We start from the raw sequence: 21,737 nt of genomic DNA, 5'->3' as shown, positions 1-21,737 counted from the left end.
TCCATGACTAGAGACGAGTTTTAAATAATATGGGGACCTAATTTATATGAATATTTTCTTAATTACAATAATATTACTTTATTAGGAAGTAATATTTCTTTAATTCCAGTTTAAAATGAAGTTGATATATGCCAAAAACTTACATAAAACAAGAATTTTGTCCAAACAATTTTGGCGGGATTGTTTTCAGTATTGAAGGGGTTAAGAGGGATTTATATGGCTGGATATGATAAAATGGCTTCCTTAAACCTCCCCACCCCCCATTTCAAAATGTTTGGTCCCTTAATTCAAGGATCTTTGTTCCGCATCACTGAGGATGTTTGAAAATTCCAGGTAACAATTTTTGAGTTTGTATGAATAAATACATGCTTTGTATTTAAGATGCGGACGAATGCCATGTAAATAACGGTGGATGTCAGTTTAGATGTTCTAACTATGGAGGTGGATTCCGCTGTGATTGTCCATCAGGGCAACGACTTCATTCTGATGGTAGATCCTGCGTTGGTAAGTTAAAGGGGTCATTTGGATGAGGATTGGATATTCATTTTGGATTTTTAATTTATAAAACACTTTATCATGGCTTCCTACTTGAAAAACGATGTGAAACTATATAGAACAAGTCTGTGTTTGTAACTTGAATACATTACAAAAAGCTAAAAAATGTGTAAAAAAGTTTGTTATTGTATGTACAATAATAAACCTGTTTACACGCTTATCAAGCTTTTGGTAATATATTCAAGTTACAAACACAGACATGATATGTTGTTTCACATTGATTTTTCAAGTAGGACGCCATAATAAAATTGTTCTATAAATTAAAAATCCAAAATGAATACCCAATCCTCATTCATATGCCCACTTTAACAAACTGAGTATTTCTATTTAGTAGAGGTCAGAGTCTGATATGAAAGGCTTAGATCATATCATGATTTATTATTTGTTGTGTTAAAGCTGCACTTATAGCTGCCACTGAAATATTATTTTGGGAACTGTCTTGTTAGATATAATGGCTTGATCGCAATATTGTACAGCATGCACAGTTTTGGAATGGCTTGATCATAATATTGTACAGCATGCACAGTTTTGAATGACTTGTGAGTAAATGTATTTGTGTAGCAGTTGGTATACAGATAGTATGGTGCAATTGTCCATCGATTACATACATACATACATACATACATACATACATACATACATACATACATACATACATACATACATACATACATACATACATACATACATACACATACATACATACATACATACATACACACACACACATACACATACATACATACATACATACATACATACATACATACATACATACATACATACATACATACATACATACATACATACATACATACATACATTTTCATGACTTGTTTGATTTGGAAGGAAGAATTGTGGATGTGAGAAAGAAACAGTAGTTATATTGTGACCATGTTACTAACCATCTTTAAAGTATTGTACTTGGCTATACTCTGATACGTACTGTAAATGCCCAGCTGTTAAACCTCCTAAAATGCTAATAGTTGAAATACCACTTTTATTAGGGATAGAAATTCACCATAGTACTGTCTTTGTAAAACTAATTGGCAAAGCAATTTGTATACCTCTTAAACCAGATGGTGAAATCAAAGAACACGTAAATCATGCTAGAAGTGCCAAATCACATGTCTTTATCCGACTTTGAGTTTGGGGTATCTGATAATGTTCTTTTTAGGCTGAACTGCTTTGCTTTCTTGTTATAAAGTTCAATGGAATGTCGTCCCCATTGTGCCAAAGTTGGTGTAACGTTTTCAGACATAAATGGCCTCAAAGTTCAAAGCAATACTGTAGATAAATATAAGTGTACATGTTTATGACATAGAAGCCATCTTTAATAGGATCTCCATGTTACTTCATGTAGCAGTACCTTTAGCATTGTATATACCCAATTCTATATTTTATTGTCCTAATTGCAAATGTCTCGTAAGTTGGTTGTAAATTATCGCCACTATTGGCTATAAAACCCATAATACTGACACACTGTCAGATAAGAGATTTAAAACAAGAATGTGTTTGTCACTTCTGCGTCAGTCTCCCCTTCGCAATCATCATGTCTGCACCCAAAGTTTGGTTGTACGACCGTTTGCTCGTCGCTGTGGTTTTGTTCACGCTTGTTAGTCATGTTGCTACTATGAAATACCCCGTCTCAGCATGGGTCCGATACTGCCGAAAGAAGGGTAAATCTTTCATATTTTATAACACTCATATTCTGATTTTATCTTTGTAGTTTTTAGTCTGCAGTACTCTAGACTAAACAACTGAATTTGTTTGAATGCATAAACATTTTAACTTTAACATGGCTGGAATAGACCTGAGGACTCGGGTTGAGGATTTATATTTGAGCTTCTAGGTACAGAACAAAGTTTAGGACTCGGGTTGAATCTGAGATTTATATGCATTTAGTGCAGTTTGAAGTTTAGAACTCGGGTTGAAAGTTAGGCTAATTTATTCAAGCATTTTGGTGAACTACAAAGTTTTAGAATTCAGGGTGAAAGCTAGGCTAATTCATTCAAGCATTTTGGTGAACTACAAAGTTTAGAAGTCAGGGTGAAAGTTACAGTTTATTCAAACATTTTATCGAACTACAAAGTCTAGAAGTCAGGTTGAAAGTTACAGTTTATTCAAACATTTTATCGAACTACAAAGTCTAGAAGTCAGGGTGAAAGTTACAGTTTATTCAAACATTTTATCGAACTACAAAATCTAGAAGTCAGGTTGAAAGTTACAGTTTATTCAAGCATTTTATCAAACTACAACGTTTAGAAGTCAGGTTGGATGCAAAAAAAATTAGAATTCAGCATGAAAATTAGGGTTCATTTGAGTATTTTGGTGAAGTACGAAGTTTAGAAGTCAGGATGAAAGTTATGGTTTATTCACAATTTGGTGCAGAATAAAGTTTTAGGACGTCTTAGGTTGAAACCTAGGAGGATTTATCATCTTTTAACATTTTAGTAGAGTACAAAGTTAGAAAGTTATTTTAGACTGAATTGGTTTCATAAATGATAATTTGTTGTCTCTGATGAACTTAGTTTAGGTTTTATACATACCATTGATGTGCTGACTTTTTGAATAATATGTACTAATTTAACTGCATTTTTGCCTGTAACATACAATGTAATATATTTATTTGTTTCCCTGCATGACATTTGGAAGGGGAAATTAAGACTAATACTAATAATGGAATGAATCTCTACTTCATTGCATTTTGAGATAAAATGTATTTACACTTTCATGTTTATTTATTTCCTTACATTACAACCCTGGTAGTTTAAACTTTTGGTTTTCTAAGATAGACATAAACTAAAACTATTCTTGCAATATGTTGATACAACAATGATAAGGGATTGAATGGACTTTCGTTTAATTATAGTCCCAGTAGGGAGGTGTCTCTGAAAACTAGTTTATTTAGAAGTCTAATGACCTTGCAGTGCTGGTTTGGGACTTCCAATGTTTACACTATATGTTGATAACAGGGTGATTAGAATCACAAGAGGAAAGCTATCACCCACTAGTGTAATCTCCACCACATTGAAGAACAAAAGATTTATAGTTTGCATCTATCTTAGTAAACCAGAGACTGGATTACCAGTGTTGTAATTTATTATTGATATGATATTTCTTACCTCATGTATAATGTACAATTTTGTGTATTTTTTTTTTTTTAATTTTTAGCAATTGATGGCTGTAGCATAAACAATGGTGGATGTGAACAACGTTGTATTTCTCATTATGGTGGACATTATAGTTGTAGATGTGACCCAGGACATAGACTTGCTGCTGATGGAAAATCTTGTGAAGGTACCGTAAAGTTACTCTATTGGTCATTTAGCATACATACATACATGGCGGTCAAGTAGGAAGCCATGATGAATTTTTTAATGAATTCAAAATTCAAAATTAATACCCCCAGTCCTCATCCATACGACCACTTTAAGGGTGACATGCAGGCTCATGGGAGATAAACGATGACCTAAATTGAAATGAATGATTCTCAGTAAATAATGGTGATAATTATCTAAAACTGCATTTTATCGATTTTAGATTGAGTACCTCACTTTCACTGTTGTAGTGCAAAGGAACAAGAGATGATGTAGAATTTTTTAAAATTTACGTTTGAAGACCGAAAAATAATGACCGATACGTTTTGTTGTCAAATACTCTCTATCATTGAAATAACAAAAAATCACGTTTTCACCCCAAAAACACACACATTTTGGGTCAGTGTGATGAAAACAACCAAAATGAAAATAAAAATCACTTAATGGACTTTCTGAAAATATATAGTTTTTAGATAGTCATTTCAAAATAGTTCATCATTTATTTCCAATCAACCCTATATGTTTATGGTATTTATTCTTGACATTTTCCTCAGTGATGGAATTTGTCTGTGGCAAGTAACTGCAGTGTTGAAAATTGTCCTTTGTTCTCATGTCACTTTGTTGGAAGGAGTGCTGGATTTGTTTAGTTTATGTGACCCTACCTACCCTACCAACTAAAATAGTTTAACCTGGCCCCTAAATCAATGAGACCTCGGCTTCACTGGACTTAAAACTGCACTGGAGTACGAATATAAATACAAATACAAATGCAAATACAACTAGAAATATGAATACAAAACAAAATATTTTATTGATCCCAAGGGGAAATTTAGGAGCATTATGTTTTATGATCATACCTATAAGTATACCCATTGCACAAATCCCTTCAAATTGATTTTTAGGTCCGCACCCAAAAATGTGCACTCCAACAAATCACGATTTTAACTTATTACTATACTGCTTATAGATAAAATAGAGCTGTAATTGACATGTACGATGTCTAATTATTGGTATTTTAACAATTTTCAGTGAATTTATTGACTGTATGACCGAAAAAATAACACCCCAGTTACAGCTAGTGATGATTTAATGGCTTTTTTTCATCAATTTCTTGTTAAACAGTATCAAATCCATGCAGTGTTAATAACGGAGGGTGTTCCCAACGATGTGTATCCTATGGTTCCAGACTCTCCTGTCAGTGTTATGCCGGATACAGAGTCACATATGATGGAAAAACATGTGAAGGTAGGATCATCATTTCTTTTCCCATATTTCATAAGGAAAAAGTGAAGGAGTCATATTTTCCCATATTTCCAGTGTAAAGAGTCAACAAGTCTCTTTATGTATCGGTGCACTCACATACTATTGTTATGCAGTGGAATATTGAAAACATTTGATTACTTTCCCTGTATGTAAATCAGAATGTTATCATTCTGTACGTACAAAGTCATGTAAATATGCAGTTATGTATTTCAAATTTTCACTGTTATGGATAAAAATAATAACAGATCGCCATGACACTAGGATAGAGTTACAGTATTTGCAGTCAGTGCATGCTTGCAATTTTTTCTGCTGCACATTCACTTGCTGTACATCCATAGAGAATATTGCAAGTATTTGACATGCACACACCGTGATGGTGCTCATATTCCATTGGATTCTGTCGAAGTATGCCCTACTTCACAAGAACATGATTCACTCACAATTCATTGAATACTGTAAATCTGACAATTTTTGCTTACAATTTATTTTCACTGGAAAACAAAAATGCCTTAGTATTTGGTTTTGAACTTGACAATGAGAACTGGGTATTGGGGTATAGACTTGTGGGCTGTGAGAATGGGTAGACAAGACTTTAAATTTTTTTTGCCTCAAATAAGAAAAGACACAGTGAGTTTAGTATGTAAACACTTTGTACCAGTCTGGTAATTAGTAAAAATTAGTCTTTGAGAACTAGCTGAAGACTGTAAAATTACAAAATTTTGTAGAAGTGTAACTATCTAGGTTTACAGTAAGAATATAGATTTTACTCGTATTGTTGAAAGACAATATTGGTTGACCAGACACTAATTAGCTGATCGTTATTTATTCAGATATTAATGAATGTGATATCGGTTCATCGACATGTACGCAAAGTTGTCGTAATACCCGTGGTTCCTTCACCTGTATGTGTAATCCTGGATATAGACTTGGAAATGACGGCAAGACATGTTATCGTAAGTATTAAATATCCTTGTTCTCCCTCAACTCAGCATGCCATTTTGATTAAAGGGGATCACCACTACAGGAAATAAGGACATTTTCATAAACTATGGGTTCTGGAGAGTCATTTCATAATTTTACATCACCTACAAGGCTATGATTATTTACGATTTCAGAGAAACATCAAGTTGATCTTGTTCTTTTATCGGGTATCTTTGCCATGGGCTATTGCATCATGGGACAATTACACAATGTCGCATTTGTTAACATTTGTTTAGGGGGTTTTAGGGAAAGGGGTTTTGTTCTAAATGAAGAAAGTGATTTATTATGCTTGTGCGATATTGTGCGATCAGTCCTAAGAGGGTACTTGTACAAACGATAAAAGTTGTTTGTAAAGCATTACATCTCGATATATTCAATTTCACACAAAAAAAAAAAAAAAAAAAAAAAAAATCAGCGTTAACAAATATTGAAGTGATTAAGAGGTGAAAAAAAAATCTTTGATTTATGAAGTCACCTAGACTGAAGAATGAACTGACCTGAATAGAGAACGGTTATGGTTTGTTTTGGTCGATAAACAACTTGTTGTTTGCCCACACCTTGGTTCGTTATGCTACTTTGACTCAACTAAAAACACCTGTATGCTTGACAGCAAATAGAGTTTACCTTAAGTGTAAAAATAGAGTTTGAAGTGTAATAGAAGATGATATGATTGAAGCTATTGTGTTACTGGTTTCTCAGGGTGTTATATACTAACTGCTAATGCTATCTGTAGCTACTACACTACAGCTAAAACAGGCAGCGTTCACCAGAAGACGATGTGTAACATATACATTTAAAAGATCAATGTTGATCGTTTTTGCAAGTTTAGGTTTTTGTTGTACTTGAGAGATAACACTTTTACTACTGAACACAGTATAGTTGTTATTGAGGAAGGTTTCATTGACAGATAACAACACTTTACTGCTGGACACAGCATGGTTGTTATTGAGGAAAGTTTCATTAACAGATAACAACACTTTTACTACTGAACACAGCATAACTGTTATTGAGGAAAGTTTCATTGATAGATAACAACACTTTTACTGCTGAACACAGCATAATTACTTATTCAGGGGAGTCTAAAGAGCTGAATGAATATATAAACAAAACTCTCTTTTCACTCACATTTGTGGAATGCTCAGCAATAAAGTGCACTTGTCTTGTGAGTAAAACAACAATCTCAAACAATCAGCATTGATAATTAAATGTATATGTTATGTACAGTGTTCTGGTGAACACTCCCTGTTTTAGCTGTATTTGTATGTAGTCTTCTGGCAAAACACTCCCTGTTTTAGCTGTAAATCTAAGCAAATTTGGTGACAGTTTCTCAAAGTGCTGTTCTTAATTTACAAGTAAAAACACTATTTTCTTTTCTTTTTTTCTTCTTTTTTCTTCTTCAGTGAATGAGGTATTTTATTATATTTAATTAAGGCCCAGTTCAGATTGGGATTAAAATCTAGACGTGAAAAACAGTTTTTTTGGCAGAGATATAGAAAAAGTTGGTTTAGAACAAAAGAATAATCCTATGTAATACTTTAAGGTTCTACTGACAAAAACAACAATGCAAGAACCTAAGATTAAAACACGGGCCTTTAAAGTGAGAAATTGGATCTGAGTGCTTTGAGGGGGGGGGGGGGGGGGGGTATAATTATGTCTTTGTGCAATAGTAGAAGTGTTACTGTATTTTGGACTACCCCTACAATATTATTAGGGCCACCCAGATAGGTGTTAGTTATGATTTGGGCTATCACCTCAACATTAAGGGCCACCCAGATAGGTGTTAGTAGGCAAATTTTGGTTTGTTCCTCTGAATCCAGACAAAAGAACTCATAAAAGCCTGAACTTCTTGTATTTTGAAAAAGGGAAGACCTCCCTCCTGGGCAGTATCTGTTTACGACACCAAGAGTGACCCTGAATGCACAATGAAAGGAGAAAACTCAATGTATGCAAGCTACAATATCCTAACGTTGACTTCATCCTTGTGTCTGTTGGAAAGTTCTTGTTCTAGAAACGTCAGTCCACGCAATACAAGAACGTTGTATAGTGTTGTTTGCCATAACTGATGGGATAACAGGAATTACAAATATTATGCAAATGACATGCACATGACATTATGCAAATGATATGCAAATATTAATTATGCAAATGAACACACCACAGCATATATACATAGTAATCTGTTGTTGTTTTGAACATTGAATGCAAAAACTCAAGGAGATCGTTTTGGAAGACATTTTTTCCCTGACAGGAAATTTCTTGCATGAAAATAATAGCTGTGAAGACATGTAATACAAATATTATAGCCTTGATATTGGATTATTTACCTTTGGTGCAAGGAGACATCAACAGTTTACTATGCATTGTATCCTTACCTTGGGAATATAACCCAATATCAATGCAGTGACTAGTTTAGTATTCATTGTTACTGTTGACATTTCCCAAAAACTTTTACAAAAAAATCCACGGAATTGTTGGCATAATTTTGATGGGTGGTTAGTACTTGGTTGTTAAATACGGAAATAATGATAAAGAATGTTTTACAATTTTATTTTTATATTTTGATTTTAATGGAGACCTTGTTTTGTTTTTTAAATTTAGGCATAGATATTGAGACAGTATTAAATGCATGTGACAGTAACTATGGTGGATGTGCACATAAATGTGAGAACAACGATGGTGTTGCTGTTTGTTCCTGTAATGAGGGTTACTTACTTATGGCTGATGGCAAAGGATGTGAAGGTATGGTACAGTATGATAGTGGTGATGATGATGATGATGATGATGATGATGATGATGATGATGATGGTGATGGTGATGGTGATGGTGGTGGTGGTGGTGGTGGTGGTGGTGGTGGTGGTGGTGGTGGTGGTGGTGATTGTGGTGGTGGTGGTGATGGGGGTGGTGTTGATGGCGGTGGCGATGATGGCGGCAATGACAATGATGATGACTGATGATGACGATGTTGACGATGTTGACGATGATGATGATGATGATGATGATGATGATGATGATGAGGAGGAGGAGGAGGAGGATGATGATGATGATGATAAAATAGCTCCACAGATACAGCAAATACAGAAAAAAAATGAAAAAAATGAGTCAAATGGCGGAATTCCAAAAAAGTTGCACAGACAGAAAATACTCTTTGGCCATTAGTCCTCTTGAAATTACATTGTGGCTGAATAATTTCAGATTCATAGATGATCAGAGATCCCATTAACACCCATTCTAGACTTGAGTAATGAATGTACAGCTGGGATTTAGGTGGTTTGCTGAGTGTTTGACGGGGGATACTACAAATGTAAAGTTTGATGTTGTAAAGTTTGATGATGTTTTTTTTTTCTCAGATAAGGACGATTGTAGTGTTGGTGATTCTTGCTGTGAACAAGATTGTAATAATAATCCTGGTGGCTACAGCTGTGCATGTATGACTGGATTCAGAATTAACATTGATGGATGTCTGTGTGATGGTAAGTCAACAATACTGCCCTCAAACAGTTTAGTTGGATTACTTTTGTTTTTAGCTATGATTAGATATAACTGGATCAGAAGTAACAGTAAGTTAACAATACTGCCCTCAAACATAGCAGTTGGGTTACTTTTGTTTTAGCTATGATTATATATAACATGGCTGCCAGTGTGATAGTAATAATAAGTTAACAATACTGCCCTCAAGCACACTAGTTGAATTACTTTGTTTTTTAGCTGCGACTATGTATGATTGGACTTGAAATCGATCGATGCTATTAGTGTGTCATTTTTTACAAAATAGATGGAAGTATGATAAAATCAGCTTCGCCTTTGTTCCCCTTTAAAGTTGACTTCAGATTGTCATGGTAACATACGTGATTACTATTTTATTGTTATTTTGAAATTTTTCTTATCATATTTAGACGTTGACGAGTGTCTTGCTGATAACGGTGAATGCGAACAAATTTGCGTCAACTCCATTGGATCATTCGAATGTGCATGCAATGGTGGTTACGACTTGGCTAGCGATGGCCAAACATGTGATTGTAAGTATTACTTAGAATAGTTAAGTAAATTTCACAGTGTTTCTGAAAACAATAATACAACCATTGTGTCATCAGTATTAAAAGTGGCCATATGGACGAGGATTTGGTATTAATTTTGGATTTTTAATTTTTAAAACAATTTTATCATGGCTTCCTGCTTGAAAAATGAACATGTAACAACATTGACAAAATCAGTGTTTGTAACGCAATACATTGCAGAAAGTGAAAAAATGTGTAAAGAGGGTTTTTTTTACACAGTTAAAATTGTTTTAAAAATCCAAAATAAATGCCCAAACCTCGTCCATATGGCCACTTTAAAGGTGCACAAACTGTAATGTTTTTGCCTGGCCATGAGGGCTATAGCACCCGTTTATCACACCCGAGGGACTGTGAGTTACCAGTCACATGCTTCGGCCTCGGGAAATAGCATGTGATTCTGGTAATTCTCACAGTCACGAGGAGATAATGGACGGGTGCTGTAGCCCGAATATAGGCCAGGCAATATGTGTTTTATAATATACCTCATGCTGTGAACTCGCGGTGGCAGACGACATCGTCAGAAGCTGCCATTTTGACCTGCTGTGAACTCGCGGCGGTCACGTGACCATGTAATAGTTGATGGAACTATTCCCCTAGGGAAATAGTCATTCTATTTGCCTATCACGTGACTGATTCTAACGAATCATGGCACAGCATTATCACTAGGTATATTATAAAATGTAAAATGACATACTTTTTATACTATACACCCTCAACAATATTGAATCATCTGTGGATAAACATATTTGTGTAGCTGTACATGTAATCAAATTAATTTTTTGGTCTACACCCTAAAATCAGTGCCTCCAAAGAGATAGTGATTTCAACCTGTTATTGTTCTACTTACGGATGAGATATACCCCGATTTAACACGTACAATGTATGATTGTTGATATTTTAACAAATTTCAGTGAATATGTTGTTGGTTTTCTGATCAAAAATATTATACTTCAGATACAACTAGGAATTTTACATTGGGTCATCGTGCAAAGTTTTTTATACAGAGGGCAAAATGATAACAAATTTGAACAATTTTAGAATCCAATATGGCTGCCAAATATTGTGTTAACTCTATTGAAATTAAAAATTTTGATTTTCATGAAAATAAGATGATAAACTCTCAAATTTCTTAAATGATCAGGAATACTTAGCATTCATGTGAGAATATGTGGAGAGATTTGAAGAAGTATGATTTTCAGGGAATTGGCCCTGGCACATGCGATCTTAGGACCAGGTTAAAAATTCCATGTCCAATTCCTAGCAGTTCTGTTTGGCCATACAGTATCTATTGGTTCTGGACTACAGACCAGACCTCCTCTGGAAGCACCAGCTTTTCCTGGTGGTCAGACTGTCAGATTCCAGGGAACACCCAGACCAGCCATACCATTTGAAGAGTTTGTCGGATATGAGGTTAACCCGGACAAGCAGGCCTTGGAAGAAACCATTTCTTCACGTAAGTCATGATTAACATCACCTCAAAATTTTGGTTTCCATTTCAATGTACATAATGAGATGATGTTGTATTTAGATGTTGTCAAATAGCAATGTGCATATGACTAATTCTTACTGACACTCTCATTACACCTCATTCGGAAGCACAAAAACAAACAAAATGATGGCCTCTCTTCACCATCCATGTCACCAGATATTTTTTACAGTTTTGTAGTCTAAAATAAGTATTGCCATGGTCACAGCTTTGTCTAATTTGAATATTGCTATGGTTACACGTTAATTGTGTTTTGTAAGTCTAATTTGAATAGTACAGTGTTACAGATTGTCAAAAGTGTTCTGTACATTTAATAATTTGAATATTGCTATGGTTACAAGTTGTCGGTTGTATAAGTCTAATTTGAATATTGCTATGGTTACTGCCTGTGAACTGTTTTGTAAGTCTAGTTTGAATATTGTTATAAGTTGTCAGCTGTGTTTTTGTAAGTGTAATTTGAATATTGTCATGGTTACAGGTTGTCCCCAAGGTTCCTTTGGCTCTGACTGTCAATTCAACTGTGATTCATGTCTTAATGGTGGTGCTTGTAGGATACCAGATTTTGACGGCTGTGACTGCGCCTCTGGTTGGATTGGGTTGCTCTGTAATGAAAGTAAGTAAAGTATACTGCCCTCTTGTGACAAGTATACTGCCCTCTTGTGACAAGTATATTGCCCTCTTGTGACAAGTATACTCAGTTAAAGAGTAAAGGTCATAGTATACATGTTCCTTTGGGTCCATGCTGTGGTCACCTAGACAGTAACTAAGGACATTCAAACAAACTTTGTTGCTAAGCAGAAATTACATGGTCTACAAAAGACAAACAATTTTGAACTCTAGATAAGCAAGAGTTTCACTATATACTATGTAGTAATCACAGTGCATTATGCCTGTCGACTACCAAAGTGCAGTCTGACGTCATGTTCATCGGATGTGCAGTGAACTTTGAAAGTGATTGTTTAGCTGTGTGCTGTTTACACTACATTGTAACTGTTTATCCGAACGACTTCTTATCTGAACAAATTTCAGACTGCCTGATGTATTTGGATAAATGGTGTTCACCTGTATTTATTTGCAGCCTATGTACAATTCATAACTTATCCGATGTGTCAAGTGCTTTGTTTTCTCCTCAAAATCTTCTTAAACATATATAAATATTTTGACTCTTTGTATTAGCGTGTCCTAGTGGATCCTTTGGTAAAGACTGCAAGGAAGTATGCCAGTGCCAAAATGGAGGGACATGTGATGCAACCAATGGAAAATGTACTTGTCCACCATATGTGTATGGTCTTAATTGTGAAGATGGTAAGCATCAAGTACTCTTTGTTATGTGGACATGATTATCACTGAAATAAAATAAGTTTGCGACTTTTTCGTTCATATCACTTTCAAATTGCTGATACTCATGTCACTTTCTTTGCCCTAGATATGTCAAGTTAAGTCTTGAGTGTCCACAAACTTTTATTCTTTATCCAGCCTTAAAAAATATGAGAGGCCTAAGGGTCCTTGTCTCATAGTACAACCAAGGGAAATATGAGAGACCTAAGGGGCCTTGTCTCATAGTACAACCAAGGGAAACATGAGAGACCTAAGGGGCCTTGTCTCATAGTACAACCAAGGAAACTATGAGAGACCTAAGGAGCCTTGTCACTACAAATTGGAAAACAAGTAGTGTACAACCATTTAGGTTATGATTATTTTTGAGGCTGATTGAAAATTGGGAAAATAATGGATTTTTGAAGATTTTGAATCACTTCCAAGCACAGCTGAACCAATGACATAGATGCATATTATGATGAAGAACGACCAGAGTATAAATCTTGTATTTTTTGTTTGAACATATTCAACTAGGCTTGTATAAGATATAATTTGTAATGTATATAGGGTAGATCTTATCATAATTATTCATGTCATTGACTTTGATTCTTGTTTTTACATTATTTAAGGTTGCCCTCCTGGATTGTATGGTGAGGTATGTGATAAACGATGCCCCTGTCCTGAAGGCCGTACCTGTGACCGTGAATTTGGTAGCTGTGATTGCGATCCAGGGTTTTTTGGCTTGGCCTGCAACTTACGTAAGTTATTTAGGTATATGATGTTTTGGTTGTGATGTCATGAATGATCAATCTGAAGTGTTCTAGTCACCTACCCTTCAGTTACTTTCAAATGAGGTGTCAGTGTTAGAGGGCGCCCCATATGAAGGAAATTGAGTGATAAAATTACATGGTAGTGCATGAAGCAGTCATGAAAATGTGACCAGCACACCCTGAGTTCCTAACAATAATCTAAAGCAAAGTCAGTAGAATGCTTTGACAGGTTGACAGTGCTACCAAGTTTTGCTATGGAATTCTTGGAAATGGCAATTTATTTGGCAAAGGAGACTATAGTGTTGTCAACTATCACAGTCCTCACTTTTGCTCCAAAAGCTGTTTCTGAATAGCACTCCTAGTGGTCAAATTATGTAATCTTTTGTCTTTACCAGAATATGGCATATTTGGGTATAGCGTGGCTGGTTTTAAGTCCTTGCAACACATGATGATTTTTTAAATGATATTCTGCATACTGGGTAATATTAGATTGATGTAGTTTCCTGCTTTATTTCGTTTAGGTTGCCCCGATTTCTCGTATGGAAGGGGATGTTCTAAGGAATGCCAGTGTGATGTTGAACATTCTACCGGCTGTGATCCAGAACACGGAACCTGTACTTGTAAACCAGGATACCAAGGACCTAAATGTAACAGAGGTAACAACAAAAATTTATTTTATTTCATTTTTAGGATAAAATAAGCACTGAGAAGATATCAAAAACAAACATGTGACGAAGAAAAAGCAGAATACATCAAAGCAAGGTTGATCTTACAAAATATACACTTTGTGCTTTGAATTGTATCACATCTCTGATAAAATAGGATTATTAAAGTGGAACACCAAACCAGGAAATAGAGACATTGTCATAAATAATGGGTTCTGGAGAGTTTCGTGACTTTACATCACCTACTTGCACTTTCAGAAAAACATAAAGTTGATCTTGTGCCTTTGAAAAGATACCTTTGCTATGGGCTAGTGCATGATGGGAGTCAGTAGAAATAATATATTCATGTGCTTAATGAATATTCATAACTCCTGAGTGCTTATTCCATTCAGTGTAAAACATCTCTTCAGAAGCTAAAGTTTATGAAAATGCCTTTATTTCTTAGAGTGGTGTTCCCATTTAAATAGCAACATCTTTTTTGGTAAAATGTTGCAATTTTATTTGTGCTGCTAAGATTCGTTTCTGACACTACCCATTTTATTTAGAATGTGACATTGGTTACTATGGCGAAGGATGTCAATCTGAATGTATATGCCTGGATACCTCTGCTTGTAACCATGTCGACGGTGAATGTATGAGAGATTGTTCCCCTGGTTACACTGGAGAAGCCTGTGAAATACGTAAGTATGAGTGGATTTTGTTCCCCAATACTTTGCTTATAAGACTTACCTAAGAGGCCTTGTTACTATATGTTTCCCAATACTTTGCTTATAAGACTTACCTAAGGGGCCTTGTTACAATATGTTCCCCAATACTTTGCTTATATGACAGTACCTAAGGGGTCTGGTTACTATATGTTGCCCCATACTTTGCTTTATATATGACAATACCTAAGGGGCCTTGTTACTATAATATTGCCCCATACTTTGCCTATATGACTTACCTAAGGGGCCTTGTTACTATATGTTGCATGTCCAGTACTTTGCTTCATTTGTTATACGTTGTAAAACCTTGTAGGAGACATGTTCAACCATGTTGATGTCTGTAACTGTAGAGGGCGCTATACACTAAAAATTGTAGTGATGTTAGTATTGCTGTATACTTTCAGCTTGTGAGAGTGGCACATATGGACCAAATTGTTTACATGCCTGTCAGTGCAGTGGAAGTAACTGTGATGGCGTGACTGGAGAGTGTCTGTGTGATCCTGGAAAAACAGGAGACAAGTGTCAAGAAGGTAAATGATGAATTCTCCAGTAAAATTTCTAATATACAGTCGTGTGATGTAGATGAAGGAACTCCAGAAAATTATAGTGTGATACAAAAGATAAACATAAAATAATTGAAGTATAAAGTGATAAAATGAAGTCAGTGAAATTTATAATATTATTTTGAAGGTGCACAAGGAGTGACAACAAACAGTAGGGTGTACTTTTTGCTGCATATATAAAAGGAACTCACAGTATTCTACTTACTGATGTATACTTAACCATCACTTGTAATTAACTGAACTCAAAACCTGGTATTAGGATAAAACTTATGAATGATCCGATTACGTAATTTATTATATGTATCAAAAAATGTTTAGGAAATCCTGACTAACTGTTCTAACAATACCCAAAGACAATTGTAATGATAAAGAAGACGTGCATCAACATTGACATTATAGTAGCATAGCTTAATCATGGTTTGATGAAAGCATTTTCGTTCCAGTAAAAAGGGTATAAACTCATCTTGTGTCACTTTTAGTAACGACACCTCTCCCTCATATATATTGTAGGTTTCCTCTACCTAAGTTTTTACTTTTTCAAGTGATTCAACCCTCCTTATTTTTTTTTCCTTAGAATGTCCTGATGGTAGATGGGGTGAAAGTTGTATTAATATTTGTGTTTGTGTGAATGATGGTGTATGTAACAAAACAGATGGCAGCTGTAGTTGTACATCAGGCTGGTATACACACGACTGTAGTCAACGTAAGTCACAATCTTAGTCATAAACTCTTCAATAAAGTTATTGTCACGTTTTGAGATGGGTCAGGTCATGTCATGATGGTCATATTTCTTGCAATGTAATATTTTAATGAGTGTACATTTCACAAACTCAGACCTATATTTTTGATTGACTGATAAATAATCAGTAACAAATAAACATCTTTGATTTTATACATTGTGTGTTTACATCAATAAGTCTTGCATATTTGATGTGAATATTTTCATTCAATTTCTTCTATACAGCTTGTCCTGTTGGTCGCTATGGGTTACAGTGCCGTCAACGTTGTTCATGTGAAAATGCAGCAACCTGTGACCCTGTTACAGGACTGTGTGAGTGTCAGCCTGGTTGGAGAGGACGAACCTGCAGTCAACGTAAGTAAATGATATATATACATAGTAGTTTTGGTTACTAGTTGATGGAAATAGATCTAAACTAGTTAAGTTTTAGAAAAAAAACGTGTTTGTATATATTGCATTTGTGAAGATTACAATTGAGATGGGTTAAGTGGTTGGATAAACGTCCCAAAAATATACACTATATGCCTAGCAACAGAGATCGTATCCGTGGCAATGGCCTGATGGTTCCTGTAGTTTGCAAACATGGCAAGTGATGGATATAAATGATAACAAAAACTTACAAATGTAACAAAATACAGAGCAGACACTGTGTAAGGGGTATTTGTATTTTATCTGTATTGTGTCTATCTCAACATGAAACCTTGGGATCAGGTATACATCGTTTAATAGCTTTTGCAACTAAGACGAAATGTCTTGTATCACCCACAACAAAAACACTGCAATTGCTACCCAACTCTACAGTTACGGTACATTAAAGGGGCACAAGCTGAGTGTAGATGTTTTTGGGGATGTATTTTTTCTGCATATTTAACTCACAATATAGTACTTTATGTATACTGCCCTCTAGTGTCTACTTACTGAAGCATACGTAACTATCACTTGCAATTGACTGAACTCAAACTGGGTATTAAGATACAACTTATAAACGATCCGATGATGTAATTTATCATACATATAAAAAAATGTACAGGAATTCTCAACTATGCAATCGATAGTTCTAACAATGTCAAAACACAAATTGTAATGTCATAGAAGGAATGCATTGTCATAAATATTATACTAGAAAAGTGTTAAACCAAAGTATTTTCACTTTACAAACTCAGCCTTTGCCACTTTCAAACTGTTGGCACTGTATATATTCTTAAACCTACAGCATGTAGTATTGGTACATATGGTCAAGACTGCAGTCAAACCTGTAACTGTTTGAATGCTGGAGAATGTGATCCTATAGATGGTGAATGTATATGTGCACCTGGATGGAAGGGAAGTACTTGTGAAGAAGGTAAGTTGATCAGATAAGTGCTTACAGCAGTAGTGAGCTAATACAGATGTGAAGAACTCATGTAATATGTATGCTAATAGTGTGTGTAGTAGTTGAAGTGTGTACCAATGGATTGTGTAAAAACCCATGTGATATGTATGCTAATAGTGTGTGTAGTAGTTGAAGTGTGTACCAATGGATTGTATGGCAGTATGTGTAAAAACCCATGTGATATGTATGCTAATAGTGTGTGTAGTAGTTGAAGTGTGTACCAATGGATTGTGTAAAAACCCATATGATATGTATGCTAATAGTGTGTGTAGTAGTTGAAGTGTGTACCAATGGTTTGTGTAAAAACCCATGTGATATGTATGCTAATAGTGTGTGTAGTAGTTGAAGTGTGTACCAATGGATTGTATGGCAGTATGTGTAAACACCCATGTGATATATATGCTAATAGTGTGTGTAGTAGTTGAAGTGTGTACCAATGGATTGTATGGCAGCATGTGTAAAAACCCATGTGATATATATGCTAATACTGTGTATATTATTTGAACAGTGTGTACCAATGGTTTCTATGGCAGTATGTGTAAGAACCCATGTGCCTGTGCCAATGGAGCTGACTGTGACCATGTTAGTGGTGCGTGTACTTGTAGTGCTGGTTGGAGAGGAACTATTTGTGACAGAGGTAAGGAAATATTTATTTTATTGTCTACACCCGAAACTTTTATAATATATGTGTACTCCACATGTACATACAGTATTTGTCAAACCATGAAGAAAAATAACCGAGAAAGTGGAGATAGACTGATAGTCAAACCATGATAATGGTACAGTGGTTTTGCTAAGGGTGGTAAGTAGGTAAAATCTAATGGGTTCCACGGTCATTTTATCAGGGTTTCCTACCAGTGTTTTTGCTAAGGGTAGTAAGTAGGTAAAATCTACCTGAGTTCCCCAGTCATTTTACCAGGGTTCACAAACAAAATTACTGTAGTATCACTGGAAAACACAGTGCCATTTGTACCCCAGGTCCCCTTTTCCCATCTCTGTTACCAGGGCTCCCTAACTTTAGCAAAAAACACTCTGTCACATATTTATCAATGTGCTAATGAAGTTCAACTGATCAAAACTTTCTTTGGAAATTAACACAAATTTTGTTTTGTTATTTGCAGCCTGTCCTGATGGTTACCATGGCATTGAGTGTCAAGGTATATGTCAATGTGGTAATGGTGCCAGATGTAGTCATGTGACTGGAGACTGCTACTGTTCACCAGGCTTTGTAGGACCAACTTGTCAAGAAGGTAAAGTCATAGTGTTAAGCTCAGGGGGGGGGGGGGGGGGGTGTACGTTTCTGATGATGTCCATATTTTTGCTGTGTATATATGGCCTTCCAGTGTTTACACTATCTTGATTACAGATTATATCTGCATAAGAGAAGAACTGCTATCACTAACTTGTGTAATCTACCACATTGAAAATCTTACAATAGTTTAAGTTTGTATCTATCTTAGTGTAAAGTTGAAACTTCGATTGTCACTGAAGTACATCATCTAAGTGTTGACTTTCAGTGCATGTCTTTACACTCGGTATGAACATTGTGTTGTTCAAAGTATCATTTCAGTATTAATCTTTATTTTACATGTATTATTAAGTTTTTCATTTGTTTGGCAAATTGTTAATAAAGTATATTTTTTGCCTGTGTTTGTTTACTCTAACAGTTTGTGGTGATAATACATGGGGAGCCAATTGTAGTGGTGTCTGTGATTGTCGTAATGGTGGTACGTGTGATCATGTGACAGGACGGTGTCTCTGTGCCAATGGTTGGAAAGGACCACATTGTGAACAAGGTGAAGTTAATCTCATATTTGCCAGAAACCTGAAATATTGTTTCAGTATACTTTCACAAGGGGATGTGGAAACTATATTGCATAAAATATGACCCTCACACCAATTTTACTGGGCTTAAATAAAAGTGGCCAGACTCCCTGTTTTCCATTTTCTAAAACATGACCCTCCCCCTGTGCTCATAGTAGATCCAAACACAAAAATCAGAATTTAGATAATACAATAAGTCCAAGTAAAATACAACCCTCCCCAAATTCAATTTTCTAACATATAGTTTTCCCACAAGAACTGTTTTGAACCGAGAAGTGACCCCCTCCCTTGTAATTACTGAAGGCTCCCTTAAAGGCCTATGATTCAATCCCAGGTTTCTCCATTAGTTTATCCTATCAGTGGAATCATAAGGCTTACATTGGATTATTCTTATGTTCAACTTTTATTCTAGAACTATGACAGACAACTGTTTTTCGCACCTAAATTTTAATCCTGATCTGACTTGGACCTTTAAAAAATGTCAGCAGCTTTCCACCAACACACTAACCAAATAACTTTTACGGTGACTGAAATGATGCAGTAATACTTAAAGTTAATTCAATAATTATGTAAATTTTTAAATGTTAGAAATCCAGAAACTGTTGAGTATCATTGGAATAAACAATGTTACCATAACGATTAGCACCTGTGGGTTTTTCATACAAATGATTTCATATGTTGTGTTTTTATATCTACAGTTTGTAAATCTGGATTCTATGGTGCTAGTTGTGCTCAGCATTGTATATGCCGTAATGGAGCCGACTGTGATCCTATCAGTGGTAGATGTACATGTACTGCAGGATGGCATGGTTTGGCTTGTGAGCTAGGTAAAGTAAATTTTTATACAACCCATAACACCAAAGTGAAGCATTTTCTGTATGTACCATAATTGTTTATAGCATCCATATCAAGTACAACCCATAACACCAAAGTGAAGCATTTTCTGTATGTACCATAATTGTTTATAGCATCCATATCAAGTGTAAAAGTATAGTTTCATTTGCTAATACAACCCATCACACCAAAGTGAAGCATTTTCTGTATGTACCACAATCATTTATAGCATCCATATCAAGTGTGAACGTATACTGTTTCATTTGCTAATTGACCACATTAGAAAGGTCACATGCTAACCTTGTAAATAAACCAATTGAAACAGTATACTTTTGCTATAAATGCTATAAATGAGTGTAGCACATAGAGGAAGTGCTTTACTTCAGTGTTACCTGTTGTCCAAAACTAAAAAGTGAATTTTGTGTACTTTTACACTCAATTGAATTCATTGATAACTGATAATTAAATTCTTCAATAATTGATCTTCGTTGTTGATGTGTTCAAGATAATTGATAATTGATAATTTGTGATTCTCTAGAATGTCAGCCAGGTTCCTATGGTCCAGGATGTACTCTGGAATGTCAATGTCAAAATGGAGGCAGCTGTGACAGAGTCAATGGAACGTGCCATTGTCAGCCAGGATGGACTGGACAACACTGTGAAGAAGGTAAAGTATTGCAGCAACCTATGAATAGGGTAAAGTATTGCAGCAACCTATGAATAGGGTAAAAAATGAAATGAATATTTAATGATAATGATGGATTAGTCAGTCGATTAGTAAGAAAAGAAAGTAAATATGTGTACATGTTTGTGATACTTTCACTTCATAATTGATACTTTAACTGAACGATTTAGAAACGACAAATAAAGTCAGAAGGAAACGGAATCATTTCTTTATTAAAGTTTCCAAATGTCAGCAGTAAACAATGATTTTCGCACAATCATTGACATTGTTTGTTTCCGACCATAGAGGGCACTGTTTAAAAATTCTTTCACAACATTGAAGAAATATTGTGTTGGTCAGTTCATGAGAAATGTAGGCTGCCACTATCATGAATAACATATCATATACTCTAAAATCACACTTGATAGAAATTATAGAAACAATGAAGATTTTTCAAATTTTGATTATTTTCTTTATAGCATGTCCTGCTGGGTTGTATGGTGATAGTTGTGAACAAAAATGTGCTTGCCAAAATGGAGCAGAATGCGATCCTAAAACAGGAATTTGTACATGTAGTGATGGATGGCGTGGACGATATTGTGATAAACGTAAGTATGATATCACT

At 35.2% G+C, this 21,737-nt stretch overlaps 1 protein-coding gene across 3 annotated transcripts in view; it reads left to right on the top strand.

Moving 5' to 3' along the window:
- The window catches only part of LOC144451435 (uncharacterized), a 92,721-nt gene that overhangs the window by 61,531 nt on the left and 9,453 nt on the right, over positions 1-21,737 (top strand). Inside the window, exons 6-28 of one of the 3 annotated variants that reach the window (XM_078142274.1) lie at positions 382-504; positions 3,730-3,855; positions 4,998-5,120; positions 5,969-6,091; positions 8,718-8,858; positions 9,467-9,589; positions 10,013-10,135; positions 11,457-11,627; positions 12,139-12,273; positions 12,837-12,965; positions 13,607-13,735; positions 14,269-14,403; positions 14,958-15,092; positions 15,521-15,646; positions 16,254-16,382; positions 16,644-16,772; positions 17,632-17,760; positions 18,299-18,427; positions 18,912-19,040; positions 19,458-19,586; positions 20,313-20,441; positions 20,987-21,115; positions 21,592-21,720. In XM_078142274.1, coding sequence (XP_077998400.1) covers positions 382-504; positions 3,730-3,855; positions 4,998-5,120; positions 5,969-6,091; positions 8,718-8,858; positions 9,467-9,589; positions 10,013-10,135; positions 11,457-11,627; positions 12,139-12,273; positions 12,837-12,965; positions 13,607-13,735; positions 14,269-14,403; positions 14,958-15,092; positions 15,521-15,646; positions 16,254-16,382; positions 16,644-16,772; positions 17,632-17,760; positions 18,299-18,427; positions 18,912-19,040; positions 19,458-19,586; positions 20,313-20,441; positions 20,987-21,115; positions 21,592-21,720 — 3,003 coding nt within the window. Of the gene's footprint in view, positions 1-381; positions 505-3,729; positions 3,856-4,997; positions 5,121-5,968; positions 6,092-8,717; positions 8,859-9,466; positions 9,590-10,012; positions 10,136-11,438; positions 11,628-12,138; positions 12,274-12,836; positions 12,966-13,606; positions 13,736-14,268; positions 14,404-14,957; positions 15,093-15,520; positions 15,647-16,253; positions 16,383-16,643; positions 16,773-17,631; positions 17,761-18,298; positions 18,428-18,911; positions 19,041-19,457; positions 19,587-20,312; positions 20,442-20,986; positions 21,116-21,591; positions 21,721-21,737 lie in introns of all 3 variants that reach the window. The other 2 variants (XM_078142272.1, XM_078142275.1) reach the window with 2 other exon arrangements.

The sequence above is a fragment of the Glandiceps talaboti genome, chromosome 21 (assembly GCF_964340395.1).
Source record: "Glandiceps talaboti chromosome 21, keGlaTala1.1, whole genome shotgun sequence".
Taxonomy (NCBI): domain Eukaryota; kingdom Metazoa; phylum Hemichordata; class Enteropneusta; family Spengelidae; genus Glandiceps; species Glandiceps talaboti.
Note: the sequence above shows the minus strand (reverse complement) of the source record. Positions and strands in the feature narration are given on the sequence as shown.